Source organism: Seriola lalandi, unplaced genomic scaffold (genome assembly GCF_002814215.2).
Source record: "Seriola lalandi dorsalis isolate HSWRI2012SDOR001 ecotype SW California unplaced genomic scaffold, Sedor1 jcf7180002054933, whole genome shotgun sequence".
NCBI lineage: Eukaryota > Metazoa > Chordata > Actinopteri > Carangiformes > Carangidae > Seriola > Seriola lalandi.
The window spans coordinates 4295621-4310687 of NW_019525485.1; the positions used below are offsets into that span (position 1 = coordinate 4295621).

Genomic DNA, 15067 nt, shown 5'->3' on the forward strand with positions numbered 1-15067 from the left:
GAGGGACATAGATGAGTGTGAGTGTGTCTGTATCAGCACACACAATCGCATGTCCTGTCCTTTGTGTGTGTGTGTGTGTGTGTGTGTGTGTGTATGTAGACTGAGACAGGTAGGCTCCGCTGTTGTCATCAGCAGCTAATAACTGCTGATGATTACCTGTCTACAGGCCTGAAGCCACTTGCTATAAACACAACTCACCTAAGCTATAGTGATGTACAATTATCTCGGTGGAGCAGTGTGATATGAGACTATTTGCGACATGAAGACAGAAGGAAGGAGAGTCAGCCGCCATCCAAATGGGCTGACCAGCTGGGAGACAGAATTAGCATTGCTTAGATTATATGTGATGTCCATGAAAAACTTTCAGAAACTAAACAAGAAACAAAAATACAGAAGTAGGACCCGGGTCGTGATAAAACAGGGTTAACCTTTTCAGCTGGATTGTGCAGGGAAGCAGAGACTGTACTTTGATTTCCTTTAAACAAATGCTTCCATACGTGATACATGGGGGTCTCAGACTGACATGTAAATCTTCTAGACTACAACTAATCAATAAATCAATAACAAGCCTTATTTTGCTACGTTGGCTCAACCACAGGAGTTGATACCACTTGAATCAGACGAGTTATTCCTCCAAGTATCACATTTCATCCATATTTCAGAGTATCTGACTATGCAGGTTGATCTGACGGCGCACTGAGAGAAGGAAAACTGGAGGAGGATGGAGACTGAGGGAGGAGAGGGAGAAGATGAGACACAAGAACAGGAAATGAAAGATGCGTCAGAAGACAGAATGAGAGCAAAGCCAAACAGCAACACAAAGACAGAGATGGAAACTTGGAAAAGAGTGAAAGAAAGAGCAGGAGAACTGGAGTGAGAACAAAAACCGACTGTCATATGAAAGGAAAGAATGTGTGTGAGACAAGCAACTATCCCGTGGTGTTAGCCAGTGTGAGGGCAGACTAATTAGGAAGTGTGTGCTGCCGCTGGCAGGTTTGGTGACTTCTTCTTGCTGTGGCTAGCTGAATTAAACACAACACACTGGGGGGAAAATAGCTCAGGAAGGCAGGTTTTTCTGCTGTCTGCATGCTGGAGGTAAGCACACATCAAAGAGCGTGGTCAATGTTTAGTTTCCTGTTGTAATATTGGGAATAGAGTTGGACAGAAACTCAGTGGAGCTCCAAAATGGGAAGCAATGGGAAAACAAAGAGGGTTTTTTTTGGTGCTGATAGAGATGTAGCGCTTTATACTCCTGCTGAACTCTGGTCAGTTATCAGACCGCTTTGAGTCTCACTGAAACCTGCAGGAAAGGCTTCTATGATGGCACACTCGGAGCAACACGAATCAGAAGCGGTCGTTGTCGTTTATGCAAAGATGACAACAGATCTAACTTGAAGCCCTAGACAGTATATCAGAGGAGGCCTGAATACCAATGTTCTGATCATTTAAAGGGATAATTTAGTAAACTAGTTTTGCAATGGGAAATTATGAAAGAGAGATATAAAAAAATATAAAAAATAGATAAAGAAATAATTGATGGAATAAGAATGAAAAAGACTTTTCTAATCCTCTTTAAATGTATCGTCTTCCAAAGGGAAATTTCCCTATTTCCCAAAATTATCTTCTGACTTGTGAAAAGAAAAAACATACACACACAAAAACACACAAGTGAAACAGACAAAAGCCTCTCTTTGTTAAACTGACCAACATCCAGACACTGGTTACATTTTAAAGGGTAAACTGGTCAGCCACTGACTGAACACTGTGAACCCCAGCATCTAATACAACAGACACATTACTCATCATGGATCTGTTTCCTGTGCACAGCAATAAAAATGAAACTTGATTAACTCACAATCTTACACTAGTTTCCTGCAAGAGCCATTTTCATCTGTGTAACTGACCATGAACAAAACAAAAGCTGGGAGCAGCTTGAATGCAAAACGGAAACATTTTAATTGTTCAGATAAAGAACCAATAAAAGATAATGAAACTTTAAATGTGCAGGACACAAAAATGTCTTATACGTATATATATTGTTGTTTTCAAGGGAACAACATATTCTCTCTCTTTGAGCCCTACCTCAGGAAGATGCTACCTGACAGCTAAATCCACAGCAGAGAACCAGAACATGTACTTTCTGTCTGCAAAAAGTGAATTTGCATCAGCATTAATGGGAAGTCTGCTTATATAATATCTGCTTTGCACTTCTTCCACACTGCTTGCTTCTCTTCTTCTCTGTCTACAGGGGAATGAAACCGTGTCTTCGGAAGAAAAGAGAAAGAGGGAAGAAAAACCAACACTATTCAGGTCTCGTAAAGGGACCCAATCTACACCCAGAATTACCTTGTAGCTTCTTTTCTAATATATTTCAACAATTAGTCACACCTGTCTGGAGTGATTAGAGGATTGGACTTTGTCACGGCATGAGGTAAAGTCAGTGGCATGTACGCCTCGTGCCACTGCTTGAACTATGGTAGAAATCTGGGCGCATGTTCACTCAAGTGTCATTTACTTGTCGTAGCTTACAAGCTCACCTTCCTCTTTCCTCCTCATTTTCTTCGCACACTGGTGCATTTGAAAAACACACCTCTCGCCGGTCTCTACTCTCCTCTTTGGCCTCTCTCTTTTCTTCGCTGCTCTTTCATCTCATCTCTCTGTTTCTTGCTCCAGGTACAAAGAGTGCCTTCTGGCTAATAAAATTTGACAAGCATAGCTAACCTTTTTTCTCCACAGGTCAGCCTCTAGCATGGCTCTAATCAAATGTGACGCCCATCACGGCACACACCTGCCATTGAAGGCCTAATGAAAATGTCCGACAGTAAATTAAGTAGACAGCACTAGGAGTCCTCTGTTGAGGGCCTTGACAGAAGGGGAGGGGGGGGGCAAAACTATGCAAACACACGCAGGCTATGCATGAACGCGGAGGCATGGACACTTACCCTTGAAAACATTTAGATAAAGCTAAATGAACATTAGGGATTTCAGAAGCACACACCATCTCCCACATGTATAATGAGCACGTCTCTTCCTACAGCATCATTAAAACAGTGTCATGTAAAAGATGAAAGAAACAGACGCGTTGTTCCCTTGGAAACAATAAAAAAATCTCACATGCCAGAGCTATGAAGGAGCGTTTTGTAGGAGCACGAGTTACTCTGAAATCGGAGAAGTGAAAAGTAGGCTCGTTTGCACTTCAACTTATAGATGCACACACAGTGTCACACACAGCAACTTAGCTTGGACCAGTCATTTTTGTGCGGTGGTATAAAACTCACCGGACCACACACAGTATTGTTGCTAGGTTACGCTGGGCTTCCTTGCAGAAATATTACATGTGGGTGGCTGTGTGTGTGCGTGCGTCTATTTCTGACCGTGAATGAAAGGCGCAGGGGGGGCGGGTTGGTTTCCAACCTCATCGCTGCCTGTGTGTGTGTGTGTGTGTGTGTGTGTGTTTTAACAGATGTACAGACTTTGTGAATGAGTGCCCTCGTCCAAGCCGCAGGTGGTGGAAGGTGAATGGAAATACTGGAGCCAGCGGTGAGGGGGGAGCATGTGTGAGTGGTGGATGTGGGATGTGAATGGGTGTGACCATGGGATACACCTGGCCTCATCCAACATGGCCAGATTTGGTATTTAAAGGAAGATTCTGGCTTATTACAACTTGGGTCTTGTTCATCATTCTCTCGGCAAACTGTTGGGAGTACAATTTAACTCTTTGCGTTCATGTTGTTTCATGTTTTTGGCCCCGTTGCACTTGGCTGTAGTGTATAGTCACACATAGTTTCATCTTTAACAGCAGGGAGCTATAGCTTTTAAATTACTTAAACAAGAGTAAATAGTGCAGTTATTGGGGACTACTTTTATCTGCGGATTAACACACATTAGTGACTATTTATTCTTATGCCAAAGTGTTGGATCCTTGTGGTGGACCATGAAATAGCAATGACCCTGGTTTGACCCCAGCTCCTGCTACACAACCAGCACTTGCTAGATGTAGGATCAATTCATTATTAGTTTTGGTCTTTTTATGGGATTTGTTGTGTCATTACTTGAGTGCATACTTCTCGAAGAAATCACATGAAAACCAACATGTGCAGTGTGACCGCCCACTTACAACATTATCGGACATTTATTTCTGTCTTTCTTTGTCTCTGGGGAGCTCCCTCACATACGGAGCTAACAAGATCCTCATCCATCATGCTAATGCTAAAGACTATCTGATATACATTAAGAGCAAACAAGGGAGGGAGAATGGACAAGTGACACAGTGAAAGAGACACAGAGACGGAGAGAGACTGAGGGAGAAAGCGAGGAGAGGGAGAAAACAGGCTGGTAATGAAGTACCCACCACTAGTGGATGAGAGCTAAAGTGGTCTAACAGATCTGTCAGGCTGCTAGACTGTGGCTAATTATCCCTCCTCCTCTTTTGTCTGCATCCTCTCCTCTGTCACTTCTTCTCCCTCGAATTTACTCAGCCTATCTAACACATTTTCTCTCCCTCTCTCCCTCCGTTTTGGCTCTGCCTTTCTTCCCTCTTTCCCTACACTCTTTTCCTGCTTTCTCTTTTCTCTCTCTCCCTCCGTCTGTCACTTCTTTCCATTCCCATCTGTCTTCTTTCCATGTCCAACCTCTCCCTCTCTGTATCCTCTCTTTCTCTGGATTAGATTGGGTGTCTGGGGCTTAGTTTTTGATTTGCAAGTCAATAGTAATTTCTGTCAAGAGTTTAAGTTGAGGGAAGTTTTAATGTGGCCTGTATTATTTCATACGGGAAATGATAAATTTGCATTAGAATCCTCTGTAGATTTTCTCCTTTTCTCTCCCTCACAAGCAAAAGTGGCTGCAAGTTAAACTATCAGGTTTCAAAAAATTTCAGTAGTAATGATATGGAAGAAATGAAAACCTTGATATGCCTTGAACTTCTGCAAGCATTAACCCTTCTGTTATACTCAAATTAAGGGGCTCTATTATACTAAATTTAAAGTGTTACTCGAATGCAAGTAAATATTTTCATTATTCTACTTAAATTGCCCTTAGGGGCTTCCACCATTCATTCCTACCATACAGTAGCTGTAGGTGTATTCGAGTCATAATATATCGAAAAGTATAAGTTTATATGTTCAGGATCAATGTGAACAAACAATTTATTACAATTTGAAAGGAATATTAGAAAATCAAACTCCAGAACCCTGGATTTAAAATTCAACATTGACTATGAGCTTAGACTACGAAATGCCAGAGCATCAGAGAGAGTAAAAGACTTTGCACTAAACATTAAAAACCATGGCTTTATTATTCCTCAAGTTTCTTATTTAACTTTTTGTCTCTTAAAATAGAGGGACTACAGTATGTCTCAAATCAAATTAAAGCTGAGATTTATCACTTAAACCTGACAGCCATTGTTTCATTGTTTCATTGTTTCATTGTCAACACAATGAAAACATGTCACTGCCCTGGTCCCTTTTTAACTTCAGTGCATTCATATATATATATATATATATATATATATCAGTCATCATATGATATCCATGAACACCTCAGATTGTCTCGAGTAATTCCAGTCATATTGATTTTGTGTTCATATCTGTATCTGTACAAGATGCATCTGGTGGTCTGAGAGGCGCGGTGGCTTGAAATTCAAACAACATTAAGTTGAAGAGACGGCTGAGCGGAGGCAACCTTGTGCTTTCAGCGATGTGTTGAGCTGCACCTGGGTGATTTTTATATGGATGTGTGTGTGTGTGTGTGTGTGTGTGTGTGTGTGTGTGTGTGTGTGTGTGTGCACATAAGAGAGAGGATTTATTATTTGTAGAACATAGTCTTGAAACACATACTGAGCCTTTAGCAAGATTTTAAACGGAAGGATAAACATACAAAACATTAATATTCCTCCATATTTTATGCCTGGCAGTCAAACTGACCCCACACAAACTCTTTGTAAGTATCAACATGTTCAGATTGATACTGACGTGTTCTTGTGTAATAGAAAGTAAAAATGATTTGAATTGCACTTTTAGAGATTTTAGCTTTGCTGAAGTCAAAATGATCACAGATGTAACAAAAGAGTTGCATGAATGATGCATGGCACTATAGTGTGTGTGTGTGTGTGTGTGTGTGTGTGTGTGTGTGGGTGTGTGTGCATATGTGAGGCTGTTACAACAGTGGAAGTGTGCATTCATGTTTTATGCATTTACCGGCTTGGCGGACCATGAATGTAGATATGTGGAAATACTCTCTTGCTCATGCTGGTCAAGCAGTGGCTCCCGACCTTGTGTACACTCTGCGTATATATGCTGCAGCAAAGATGCAAATGCTATACGCACATTTAAAAAACAAACGCAGAGGTTTTACGCTACTTGAGAGGTAAAACTATGAGAGAACAAGCAGAAATGCATCAGTTTGGTCCTCAGAAGGATATTATCAAACCTTTTCCCCAAGCTCATCCCTCCTTTCTCTCACCTGTCTGCTTGCGTGTGATGCTGGCTCTGCACAGCGGCCGGGTGTCTGGGCTTGTTGACCTTGGCGTAGAGCCCGTCCAGCTCCTCAGAGGAGGCCTGAGGCAGGTGATGCCCCGCTGTTGTTGCCGCAGGGGAGGGCGTGCGACTAATGAATGACTGAGGCGAGGGTGGCTGGCGGAAGTTGTTGATGCGGGCGTAGTTGGGGTCACTGTCGTCGTCTTCCACGTCGGGGAGGGAGTCCGGGGTGACGTGGCCGGAGTGGATCTCGGTGTAGCGTGGATCGTAGCTGTTGGACAGTAAGGGGAGGAGGCAGCTAAGCATGAACCTGAGACTGTGGTGCGACAGACAGTGGTGCTACACATACAACTGAGCAGTTATTTTGAGGTGCGGGTGGGTGCATGCTGCTGCATCAAGATGATTCACAACTTGTCAGATAAGGTGTCAATAACAGCCCTTTGCTACACTGACAAATGCATTTCTATGATCGTGTGAACTTTCTGGCTCTCTCCTGTGTTGCAATCCTCTCTGTTTTTGACACTGAAAACCAACACAGTGATTCATACCCATCTCTGTCCACTTCCTCTTCGCTCAGGGCCTCCAGTTTGTTTTTGGATGCTTTTGCTGCTTCTTTGCTCTTGTCTTCTTTCTTCTTGCCGAACCTGGGCAACACAAGCAGAGACACAGATGCAACGAGGTGAATTTTAATTGACCTGAGTGATTCTGTGATAAGGGAAACTGATGGTGTGTGAGCTCATCCCTGCAACTTTCAAGTTCATTTCAATGATCTCAAAACCTCAGGTAGATAATACTGCAGTCTACCAAACATGCTTTTATTTTGGAGGCAAGGTTTATGCTCTTTAATAGGAGACTTTTATGATGAAACAATAAACTTCACTCGAGCAACACACAGCTTGCATGAGTTGATGAAAGAGGTTCTCTAACTCACACAACATGCAAACACAACACACACTCCACCTTGCATCAGTTTTCCAAATGCTGACACACACATACACACTCCCGCTGCTCGACAAAATCATTCTTACTCCCGTACATTCCTTCGTGGCTGTGCCTGGAAAAAGACTGCTTAATGATAGATATGGGTATAATGCCACAGCAGGCACTGAGTGTGAGTGTGTCTGTGTCTGTGTGTGTGTGTGTGTGTGTGTGTCTGTGTGGGCACATGAAAAAGGGGTACAGTTGTCGTGCAGCATATGGAGCATGAATATTTTAACATTTTGTCCAATAAAATAGCTGTTACATCACAGTGGGTTATGCTTCTCTTATCAACTTTGCCATTACGGCCATCATCATCATTATCATTCCGGAGCTCTTACTCTCTCATTTCACAGGGAAAATACACTCGCCACCTCTGTACGAGTTCAAATGAACCTCTGCGTCACACTTTCAAGAAATTAACCAAGGCGTTTTCTCTCTTCGTCACATCGTCTTTCTCCCCACGCCCGCCACCATCTCTCTCGCCTCCTTCGTCTCACCCGCCAACCTACTTCTTTTTTTTTTCTCTCGCCCTCTCTTTTCCTTCGAGCTCCTGCTGAGCACAATCTAATGTCTGTGTTTATCTCATTAACAGCGAGGCACTTCTCATTACTGCTACAGGCAGATACGCAGCCTGAATGGTAACCTGCTGGCCTGGCTGAGTGCAGCACGCAGAGCTTCAGAGCTGAAGTGAAACCTGGACAGAGATGCCACGTTGGCCTGGCACCATCCCGCACACCAATTAGTAATGTTTTTAGCAAATCTACTCACTTCGCTTTCATCTGTGTGGGTTATTGTTGCCAACAGTCGGCCAGGTTGCTGTGACGAAGGTAATCAAGTAATATTATTTTGATATAGTTACCAGTCATATGGCTGGACACTGTGTGAGGTTGCTTATGCACACTGCACTTGTAATTGTAAGTATTATATCTTTGAAACTCAGCGTCCTCAGTTTGTAACACAGATTTTCTGTTCACGGCCCTGCATTTAACGGTGAACCCACACGAATTATTCTAGCTGATAAAAACTTCTTCTTCTACAGACTGAGACAAATCACTCCCTCATTATTCTTACTAATACAAGGAGTCAGGTGACCTCACGTAGCTCTGCCAACTTCAACCTGAGCTGAAGGGGCCTTTAAGGCTGAACTTAAGTGACCCTGATGACATCATCTGGATTTCTTTTTCAGCCATGCCGTATTATACAGCTGTTTTCACCGGCTGCATAAGCTGAGTGCTCCCACCCATGACTGATCTTAATGTGTAAAAGTGGTATAATTTCCCCTTAAAGCAAGACAGGCACTGACTACACTTTCCCCTGATCTTTCTGCCATTTTAGGAAGTTTTAATCTGTCATCTGCAATATCCCTGTTTTATTTTTATTTTTTTTCTCCGGGTGATATCACTGGTGTTAAGCCCTTGTTGCTGTAATGTTTGTGCACCTTACTTTCTAGAGATCACTTGCCACGGAAACAGTGTGGGCGCTGCCGCAGCATCTTTTTTTCTGCAGATTTTTTTTCCTTTTTTTTTCTTCTTGGAACTATTTTGATTTTCTAAGCACTCCCACATTATGCCAGAGCCGCCAAACGCAGACTACCAATTACCTCAGTGATAACCATATAGAATGCAGTAATGGTGGAAAAGGAATATCAGCACTATTCATCTTAGTATGCAACAATAGACAATATAATTATATTACACATAAATATATGATTATCCAAAATCCCAGGTTTATCTGGCTGAGCTGCCAGGTAGATTCACCCCACCTCCACACACACACACACACACACACACACACACACACACACACACACACACACACACACACACACAACACAGCTTTAATCAACATGCCGAGGGGGCAGAGGTCCACAGTTGGACCCATCATTATATCTGCATTAATTAGGAAAGCCTCTTTTTCTCACTGCATTGTCTGAAAGGAGATGGAAGGAAAAGGAAAAAGGGGGAGACGCAGAATGGGAGTGGGACTCCCAATTAGAGACATGTACCTGCCATGAGGGAGGTGATTATCCCCCACTCTCCCATCATCTTATCCCTTCTTCGTTGCAAAAAGTCCCATCTTTTCCCATTGAGCCAACTGTTTGTTAGCGATGCTTTCCTTTCTCTCTCTGTCTATTTTTTTTATTACTTTCTCACTGTTCTTTGTTTTATTTATTAATTCTCTCTCTTCTTAGGACTTTTTCTGCTCTGTCACTCTTTCAGAAATTTGACAGTTAATTTCCTGTTGAGAGCTCGACTGCTGCTGGATAAAAAAAAAAAAGATGACAGATCTATAGTCTACGAGCAGAAGCAGAGGTAAGTAAAAGCACAAACACACAATAAACACAAGTAACTCAGGCACACACACAGTTATCTAGATTGCTCACACACATAGGTAAGCAGCCGCACACACACACACACACTCGAGTAGACAGCAATATACATCAACACAGGCAAACACACACACGGTAACTCTGTAGGGAACTGCAAACACTCTCATGGAATAGGACATCTCATTAACTTAGCATTATCTACCTACACAACCACTCCATCAAACTCTCATTAGGGGGACGTAGGGGGTCCGGGTGAGTCAGGCTGCTCTGGTGTCCCATTTAATACACTCCCCACTGTCACACGAGCTACTGGGAACCATTATTACTGTGTCGCTGTCATCATTAGCAAGCCGCGCCTGCCATCGCCCCTGCGTCACCTTAGCGTCACCTCGGTGGGCACGGGAGCCTGAGAGGAGGTGACGCTGGCTGTTCAGTTTGCACTGAACTCTGGGAAAGAGAGTTCCTGCTAGTGTGTTTGTCAAGGTTTAGACTATTAAAAAATATTTTTCTTAATTCTTTTTCTCAGAAGAAATTTGTCATACTTCTTGAAAAGCCAATGACCTTTCCTCTCCTCTTCTTCTCCTTCCTTTTGCCATTTGCCTGAATCACCTGTGAAAAGCCCAAGTCAGCCATCATGCAGTAGACAGTGACTAAACCAACACTCTGACCTGGACGAACGCAGCCAGCCAGTCGCGCAGGAAATTCGCTGCAAGGTAAACTGGCTGCTAAGAAACTGGACTGACTGTAATTAAAACAGCTACTGTCATTCCCATTACTGAAGAGGGGGTGTGGGGGTGGGGGTGGGGGTGACATGCATGCGCTCAGTTAGCCATGCTCTAATGAGGCTCTATATCTAACATGGAGATCACAGCTAGCCAATGTGGTGATGCCACCAACCTGACCTGTGCAATTAGCCCTTCAAGGAGGGAGGGACAGGGGCAGAGGGAGCACGGGAGCTCACTCTGTTAGACAAACTTAACTATTACACATAATTTTCTTAACAAAGTGCGTCAGGTACCTGCAGCTGAGGAACTAAACTAAACTCTCTGCGGACTAAACAGCGTCATTTTTGGACTTTTCTCCACGAAATGTCTCCAGAAAGCATCTCTTTGCATCCGTTCTCAGCGTTAGCCGCGCTTTGTTTCCTGCAGTTGTGACAACAACTCTGGCAGTGTGCAGTGTGAGTTGAGTGTGTATAGTCTTAATAAGCCTCCCTATCTGGTGCAGCAGGGAGTCAGTGGGTGGCTAGTTATCGCCAGGCATAACGAGGGATGTGAGAAGCCTGTCTGGCATTGTGGATGTGTGCGTGCGTGCGCGGAGGAAGTCATGTTTTTCAGGACGAGGACGAGGCTTTAATTGACGCGTGTGTATGTGTACATTATGTGTGTGAGCTCACAACACCTTGGCATACAGTGTTTGAGGTGAGGCGCGCACGCACACACACACACACACACACACACACACACACACACACACACACACACACACAATCTGACAGTCTCATTTCTGCAAAGAAGCTGGTTTAGCATCTTGTCTACTTTGAGGAGAAGGGAAAGAAGAGAAGGAGCAAGGAAACAAAGCAAGGAAAATAATAACAATCCTTATTGTGGGTCACTTTTCAGACACCAGGTTACAAACTGCTTCACAAAACCAAACATGATGAAAAAACATGACGTATGACCATAAAGTTATGTAAAATAACAACAATAAAACAATAAAGCTAAATACCAGATAAGAGTCAACTCAGGTAAAATCATGAAAAACCCCAAAAGAAACAAGCGAAAACTTAAGATTTAAAAGATGATTCAACCAGCCTTTCTTCACTCCACAGCCTCGGGGGCCCTGACTGCAAAGACTCGGTCCCCTCTACTTCTAAGCTGGGACTCTGGAACCGTCAAAAGAACCTCTGGCCATGGATCTTAAGCTACATACAGGCTCATGTGGAATAAAAGTTTAGAAATATAAAAGTGCAGGCCTTGAAGGAGCCTTAAAAGCTCTCAGCAGTATCTTAAAATCATTGGAGTTCACGCTGCAGCAGATTCTGGATAAATGACAACGAGATCAGAAGTTCTGCAAATATTCCGGTGTCGGGTTTTCTGGCCAGTTGATTTACTTTTTCTTCCTTCGAGTACACAGGCAAGTATGTTGTCTACATTTATGTATTGGTGAAAAGCATCATGTGGAGCCTGGCATGCTGAGCTCTGTTGTCGCTGAAAAGATTTTTGGTTAACGTGAATGAAAACAGCCCCTGCAACTATGAAGGCGTGAGAAGATAAAAGTGTGTACGACAGGTTTGGCGTCTTTCAAATTTGATTTCTTGCAACAGACTCGACGTATTCGAAGGAAGGAGGAGGAGGCAGAACGCAGCTCAGAGAAAGTAAGAAAACTGGCCTAATATCCTATTTGCCTTGGAGAATGCATGGGAGAGTAAGACAGAGAGGTAAAAAAAGAGGCAGAGTGGGAGAAAGAGAGAAGAAAGCAAGAGAAAGGCAAAAAAAAGAATAAGTAAGAAAAAAGGAATTAAATGAGCAAGCGAGAAAAAGTGAGAGCTGGCTAAATAGCCTCTCTGCCTTGGAGACTAAAAGAGAGACACTAAGGATAAAAAAAAAAACAGCCCGTGAAGTAAGAGAAAGAAAGAAAAAGTGAGAGAAAAGAAGAGAGATGGATGGGTGAGCCAAAGCTCCTGTGAAAGTGCAGCTCGGCTGGGGAGGAATAAGGAGCTTAGGAATATATAGAAGCAATGCTGCTGCGTTCAGAGGCACAGGGAGAACAGTTAATCAGCCAAGCAGAAATGTTATCGCAGTAATTAGATTGCTCTGTATGTATTTGTGGAGCAGCGCACATATCTCGGTGGAGTTTGCAGTAAAGAAAGAGACAGATAGAGGGAGGGTGAAAGAGAAACAAACCGAGGAGCCGGCTGAGAGAGAAATGGGAGAGAGAGAGAGAGAGAGAGAGAGAGAGAGAGAGAGAGATTAACACTATAGAGGGTTGTGATGTAACACGGTGCCTCCTTCTCCTGTTCTGGCAACGCGACGCTGCCTCACGGTGAGACTAGTCGGAAAATATTTCAGGCTTGGAATAGACAGAATAACAGTCGCAGGAGAAAATAGACAACAAGAGCTCTTTAAAATTGGTTTCCTGGTGGAAATGAGGATCAGGCTACAAGTGGACCGCCACCCGACAACAAAAGGTCACATCAGGCCACTGAAAGCTAGCTTTTGATTGACAACAACATTAACCAATCCTAGCCTTTCTTTTTCTTTTTTGCGGAAAGCCCCACCTCTGTTCGATAATGAAAACAGCCAGGAGGCCCTGAGTTTTCACCACTGGGTATAATTAAATCTATTTATCTGAATTTCTTCTCATATGCCCTGCGCCGCATGCCAGCAATCTCGCCCAAATCAGCTCCCATTAATGGCTGATGTTAGCAGCGACACGGCTGAAAAAAAAAATGGAGAGTGTGTGTGTGATAAAACTGCAGCTAAGAAAGATCCACCCAATGCTAATCGTAGTTAAAACAGCTTCACTTAGAGAATATTAATAATGTAGGGAGGAGGATATGAGTGGAGGATTCATCCGTTGGTTCTTATTTTCATATCTAACACTTGAATGCATGTTAACTCAATTCCACAGCGAAAGCATCAGGAAATTCTCATCAGTCTGTGAAGTCAACAACCCTCCAGCAAATATATAATGGTCAAAATGGGCGAAAGCATTTTAATTTCTTTTTCTAAATGACTTTAATCTTAAAGCTGGAGGAGAGAAGACGGAGGCAGAGAGACAGGTATGAGTGCACAGCAGGTAGTCCCCAGAGGAGCAGAAAGCAGATATGGAAAGCTTGTCTTAATCAACGCCTGGCCAGTCCCTCGAGTACTGATACTTCAAGTCAGACAAAAGATAGAGTGATAGAGGGAAAAAGGAGATAGAGACAAAGAGAGGAGGAGGCAGGAGAAGAGGGAGGGGAGGAAGAGAAAAAAAGGCAAGGCGAATGTGGTGCTGAATGATAGGCAACAGGAAAGTTAAAGGGAGAAAGGGAAGATGAAAAAGCGAGGACGGGAGGGAGGGAGGAAAGGAAGAATAAAGAGAAAAGGAGATCAAAGAATGGACATAACGTGACAAGAAGAAGGTGATGAAAGTCAGAAGAAAAGACGAAGAAAAGGAAAAGAGAGAGTGAAGCAGGGATGTGAGCAAAGTGGGGGAGAGGCAGAGCGAACGGGGGAGGAGTGTGAGTTAGTGGAGTGCTGCGCCGTCCAGGGGCTGCCTGGTGAAATATGGGCTTCCCTTTAATTGTTTCGCATTTTGATACGTGGCATATTTTAGCAATTGCACACAAAATCCGTCACCCTCTGCAATTTGTCTTGTCTTTTCTCTTTCCCTTCCCACTTCTGTCAGAGGAAGCCATTAATATTTAATGAGACTGCTGGGCTACACGCCTCATTCTCACACCCTGCCAGTGTGGGAGGTGGTATTTGTTATGTTGTCTGTCTGTGTAGTTATACAGTCCAGGAAACAGCAGCCAGGTGGTAACTGATGACCCCTCCATTCTCTCCTCTGTACATCAGCGCTTTAAAAAGTTATAGTCTCTGCGCTGACAACAATGCACCCAGGGAAAGACTGTGAGACTGTGACAGTGTTGCAACACTCAAATGTAGACACGCACATTAACAGACCAGCAACAACGCCTGTGGATTAGATGATTTAAAGGATCAGTTCACCCACATTAAAACCAAATTAAAATAAATGACTAAAACCAAAAACTATCACACCAACAGAGGTAATAAGTAGGAACCTATAGAAAACCTGAAACCCTGGAAACCTGGTAATATTCACTGCTGCAAACTACCTGTGAACTCTGTGATGCTTTTTTTTCTTTCAAATTCTTAGCATTTTCCCAGCTGGAGGCTGGGGAAAAGGCCAGGTCACCATGACTCCAGATGAGAGCCACTGGCAGACTGGGAAAGGTTAGACTCTTGGCTCCTCCAGCCCTCCACACATCCTCAGACAAGAAACACTTAACCTTCTCCGTCTGGAAAGCAGAGGTCACGCTCTGTGTGTGTTTTAGTGGGAGATACGTGAGGGGGCACAAGGAGAGAGAGTGTGTGTGTGTGTGTTCCTGCATGTGTGTGTCATTAGCAGACCTCAAATGACAGAGGAAGTCCATCTATCACTCATGTCATGAAGATGACTGAATAGGACATAACCGCCATTGGAGGTGTAATCGCTTCCTGGCGCCCTGCGCCCTGCGTGTATGTGTGCATGAGTACGTAAGATCAAATGCTAATTG

At 43.5% G+C, this 15067-nt stretch overlaps 1 protein-coding gene across 1 annotated transcript in view; it reads right to left on the reverse strand.

The window, feature by feature from the left end:
- The window catches only part of pard3ba (par-3 family cell polarity regulator beta a), a 143371-nt gene that overhangs the window by 33299 nt on the left and 95005 nt on the right, over window positions 1-15067 (reverse strand). Inside the window, exons 21-22 of the mRNA XM_023393326.2 lie at window positions 7022-7117; window positions 6460-6744 (exon numbers count right to left, since the gene is read on the reverse strand). Coding sequence (XP_023249094.1) covers window positions 6460-6744; window positions 7022-7117 — 381 coding nt within the window. The remainder of the gene's footprint in view (window positions 1-6459; window positions 6745-7021; window positions 7118-15067) is intronic.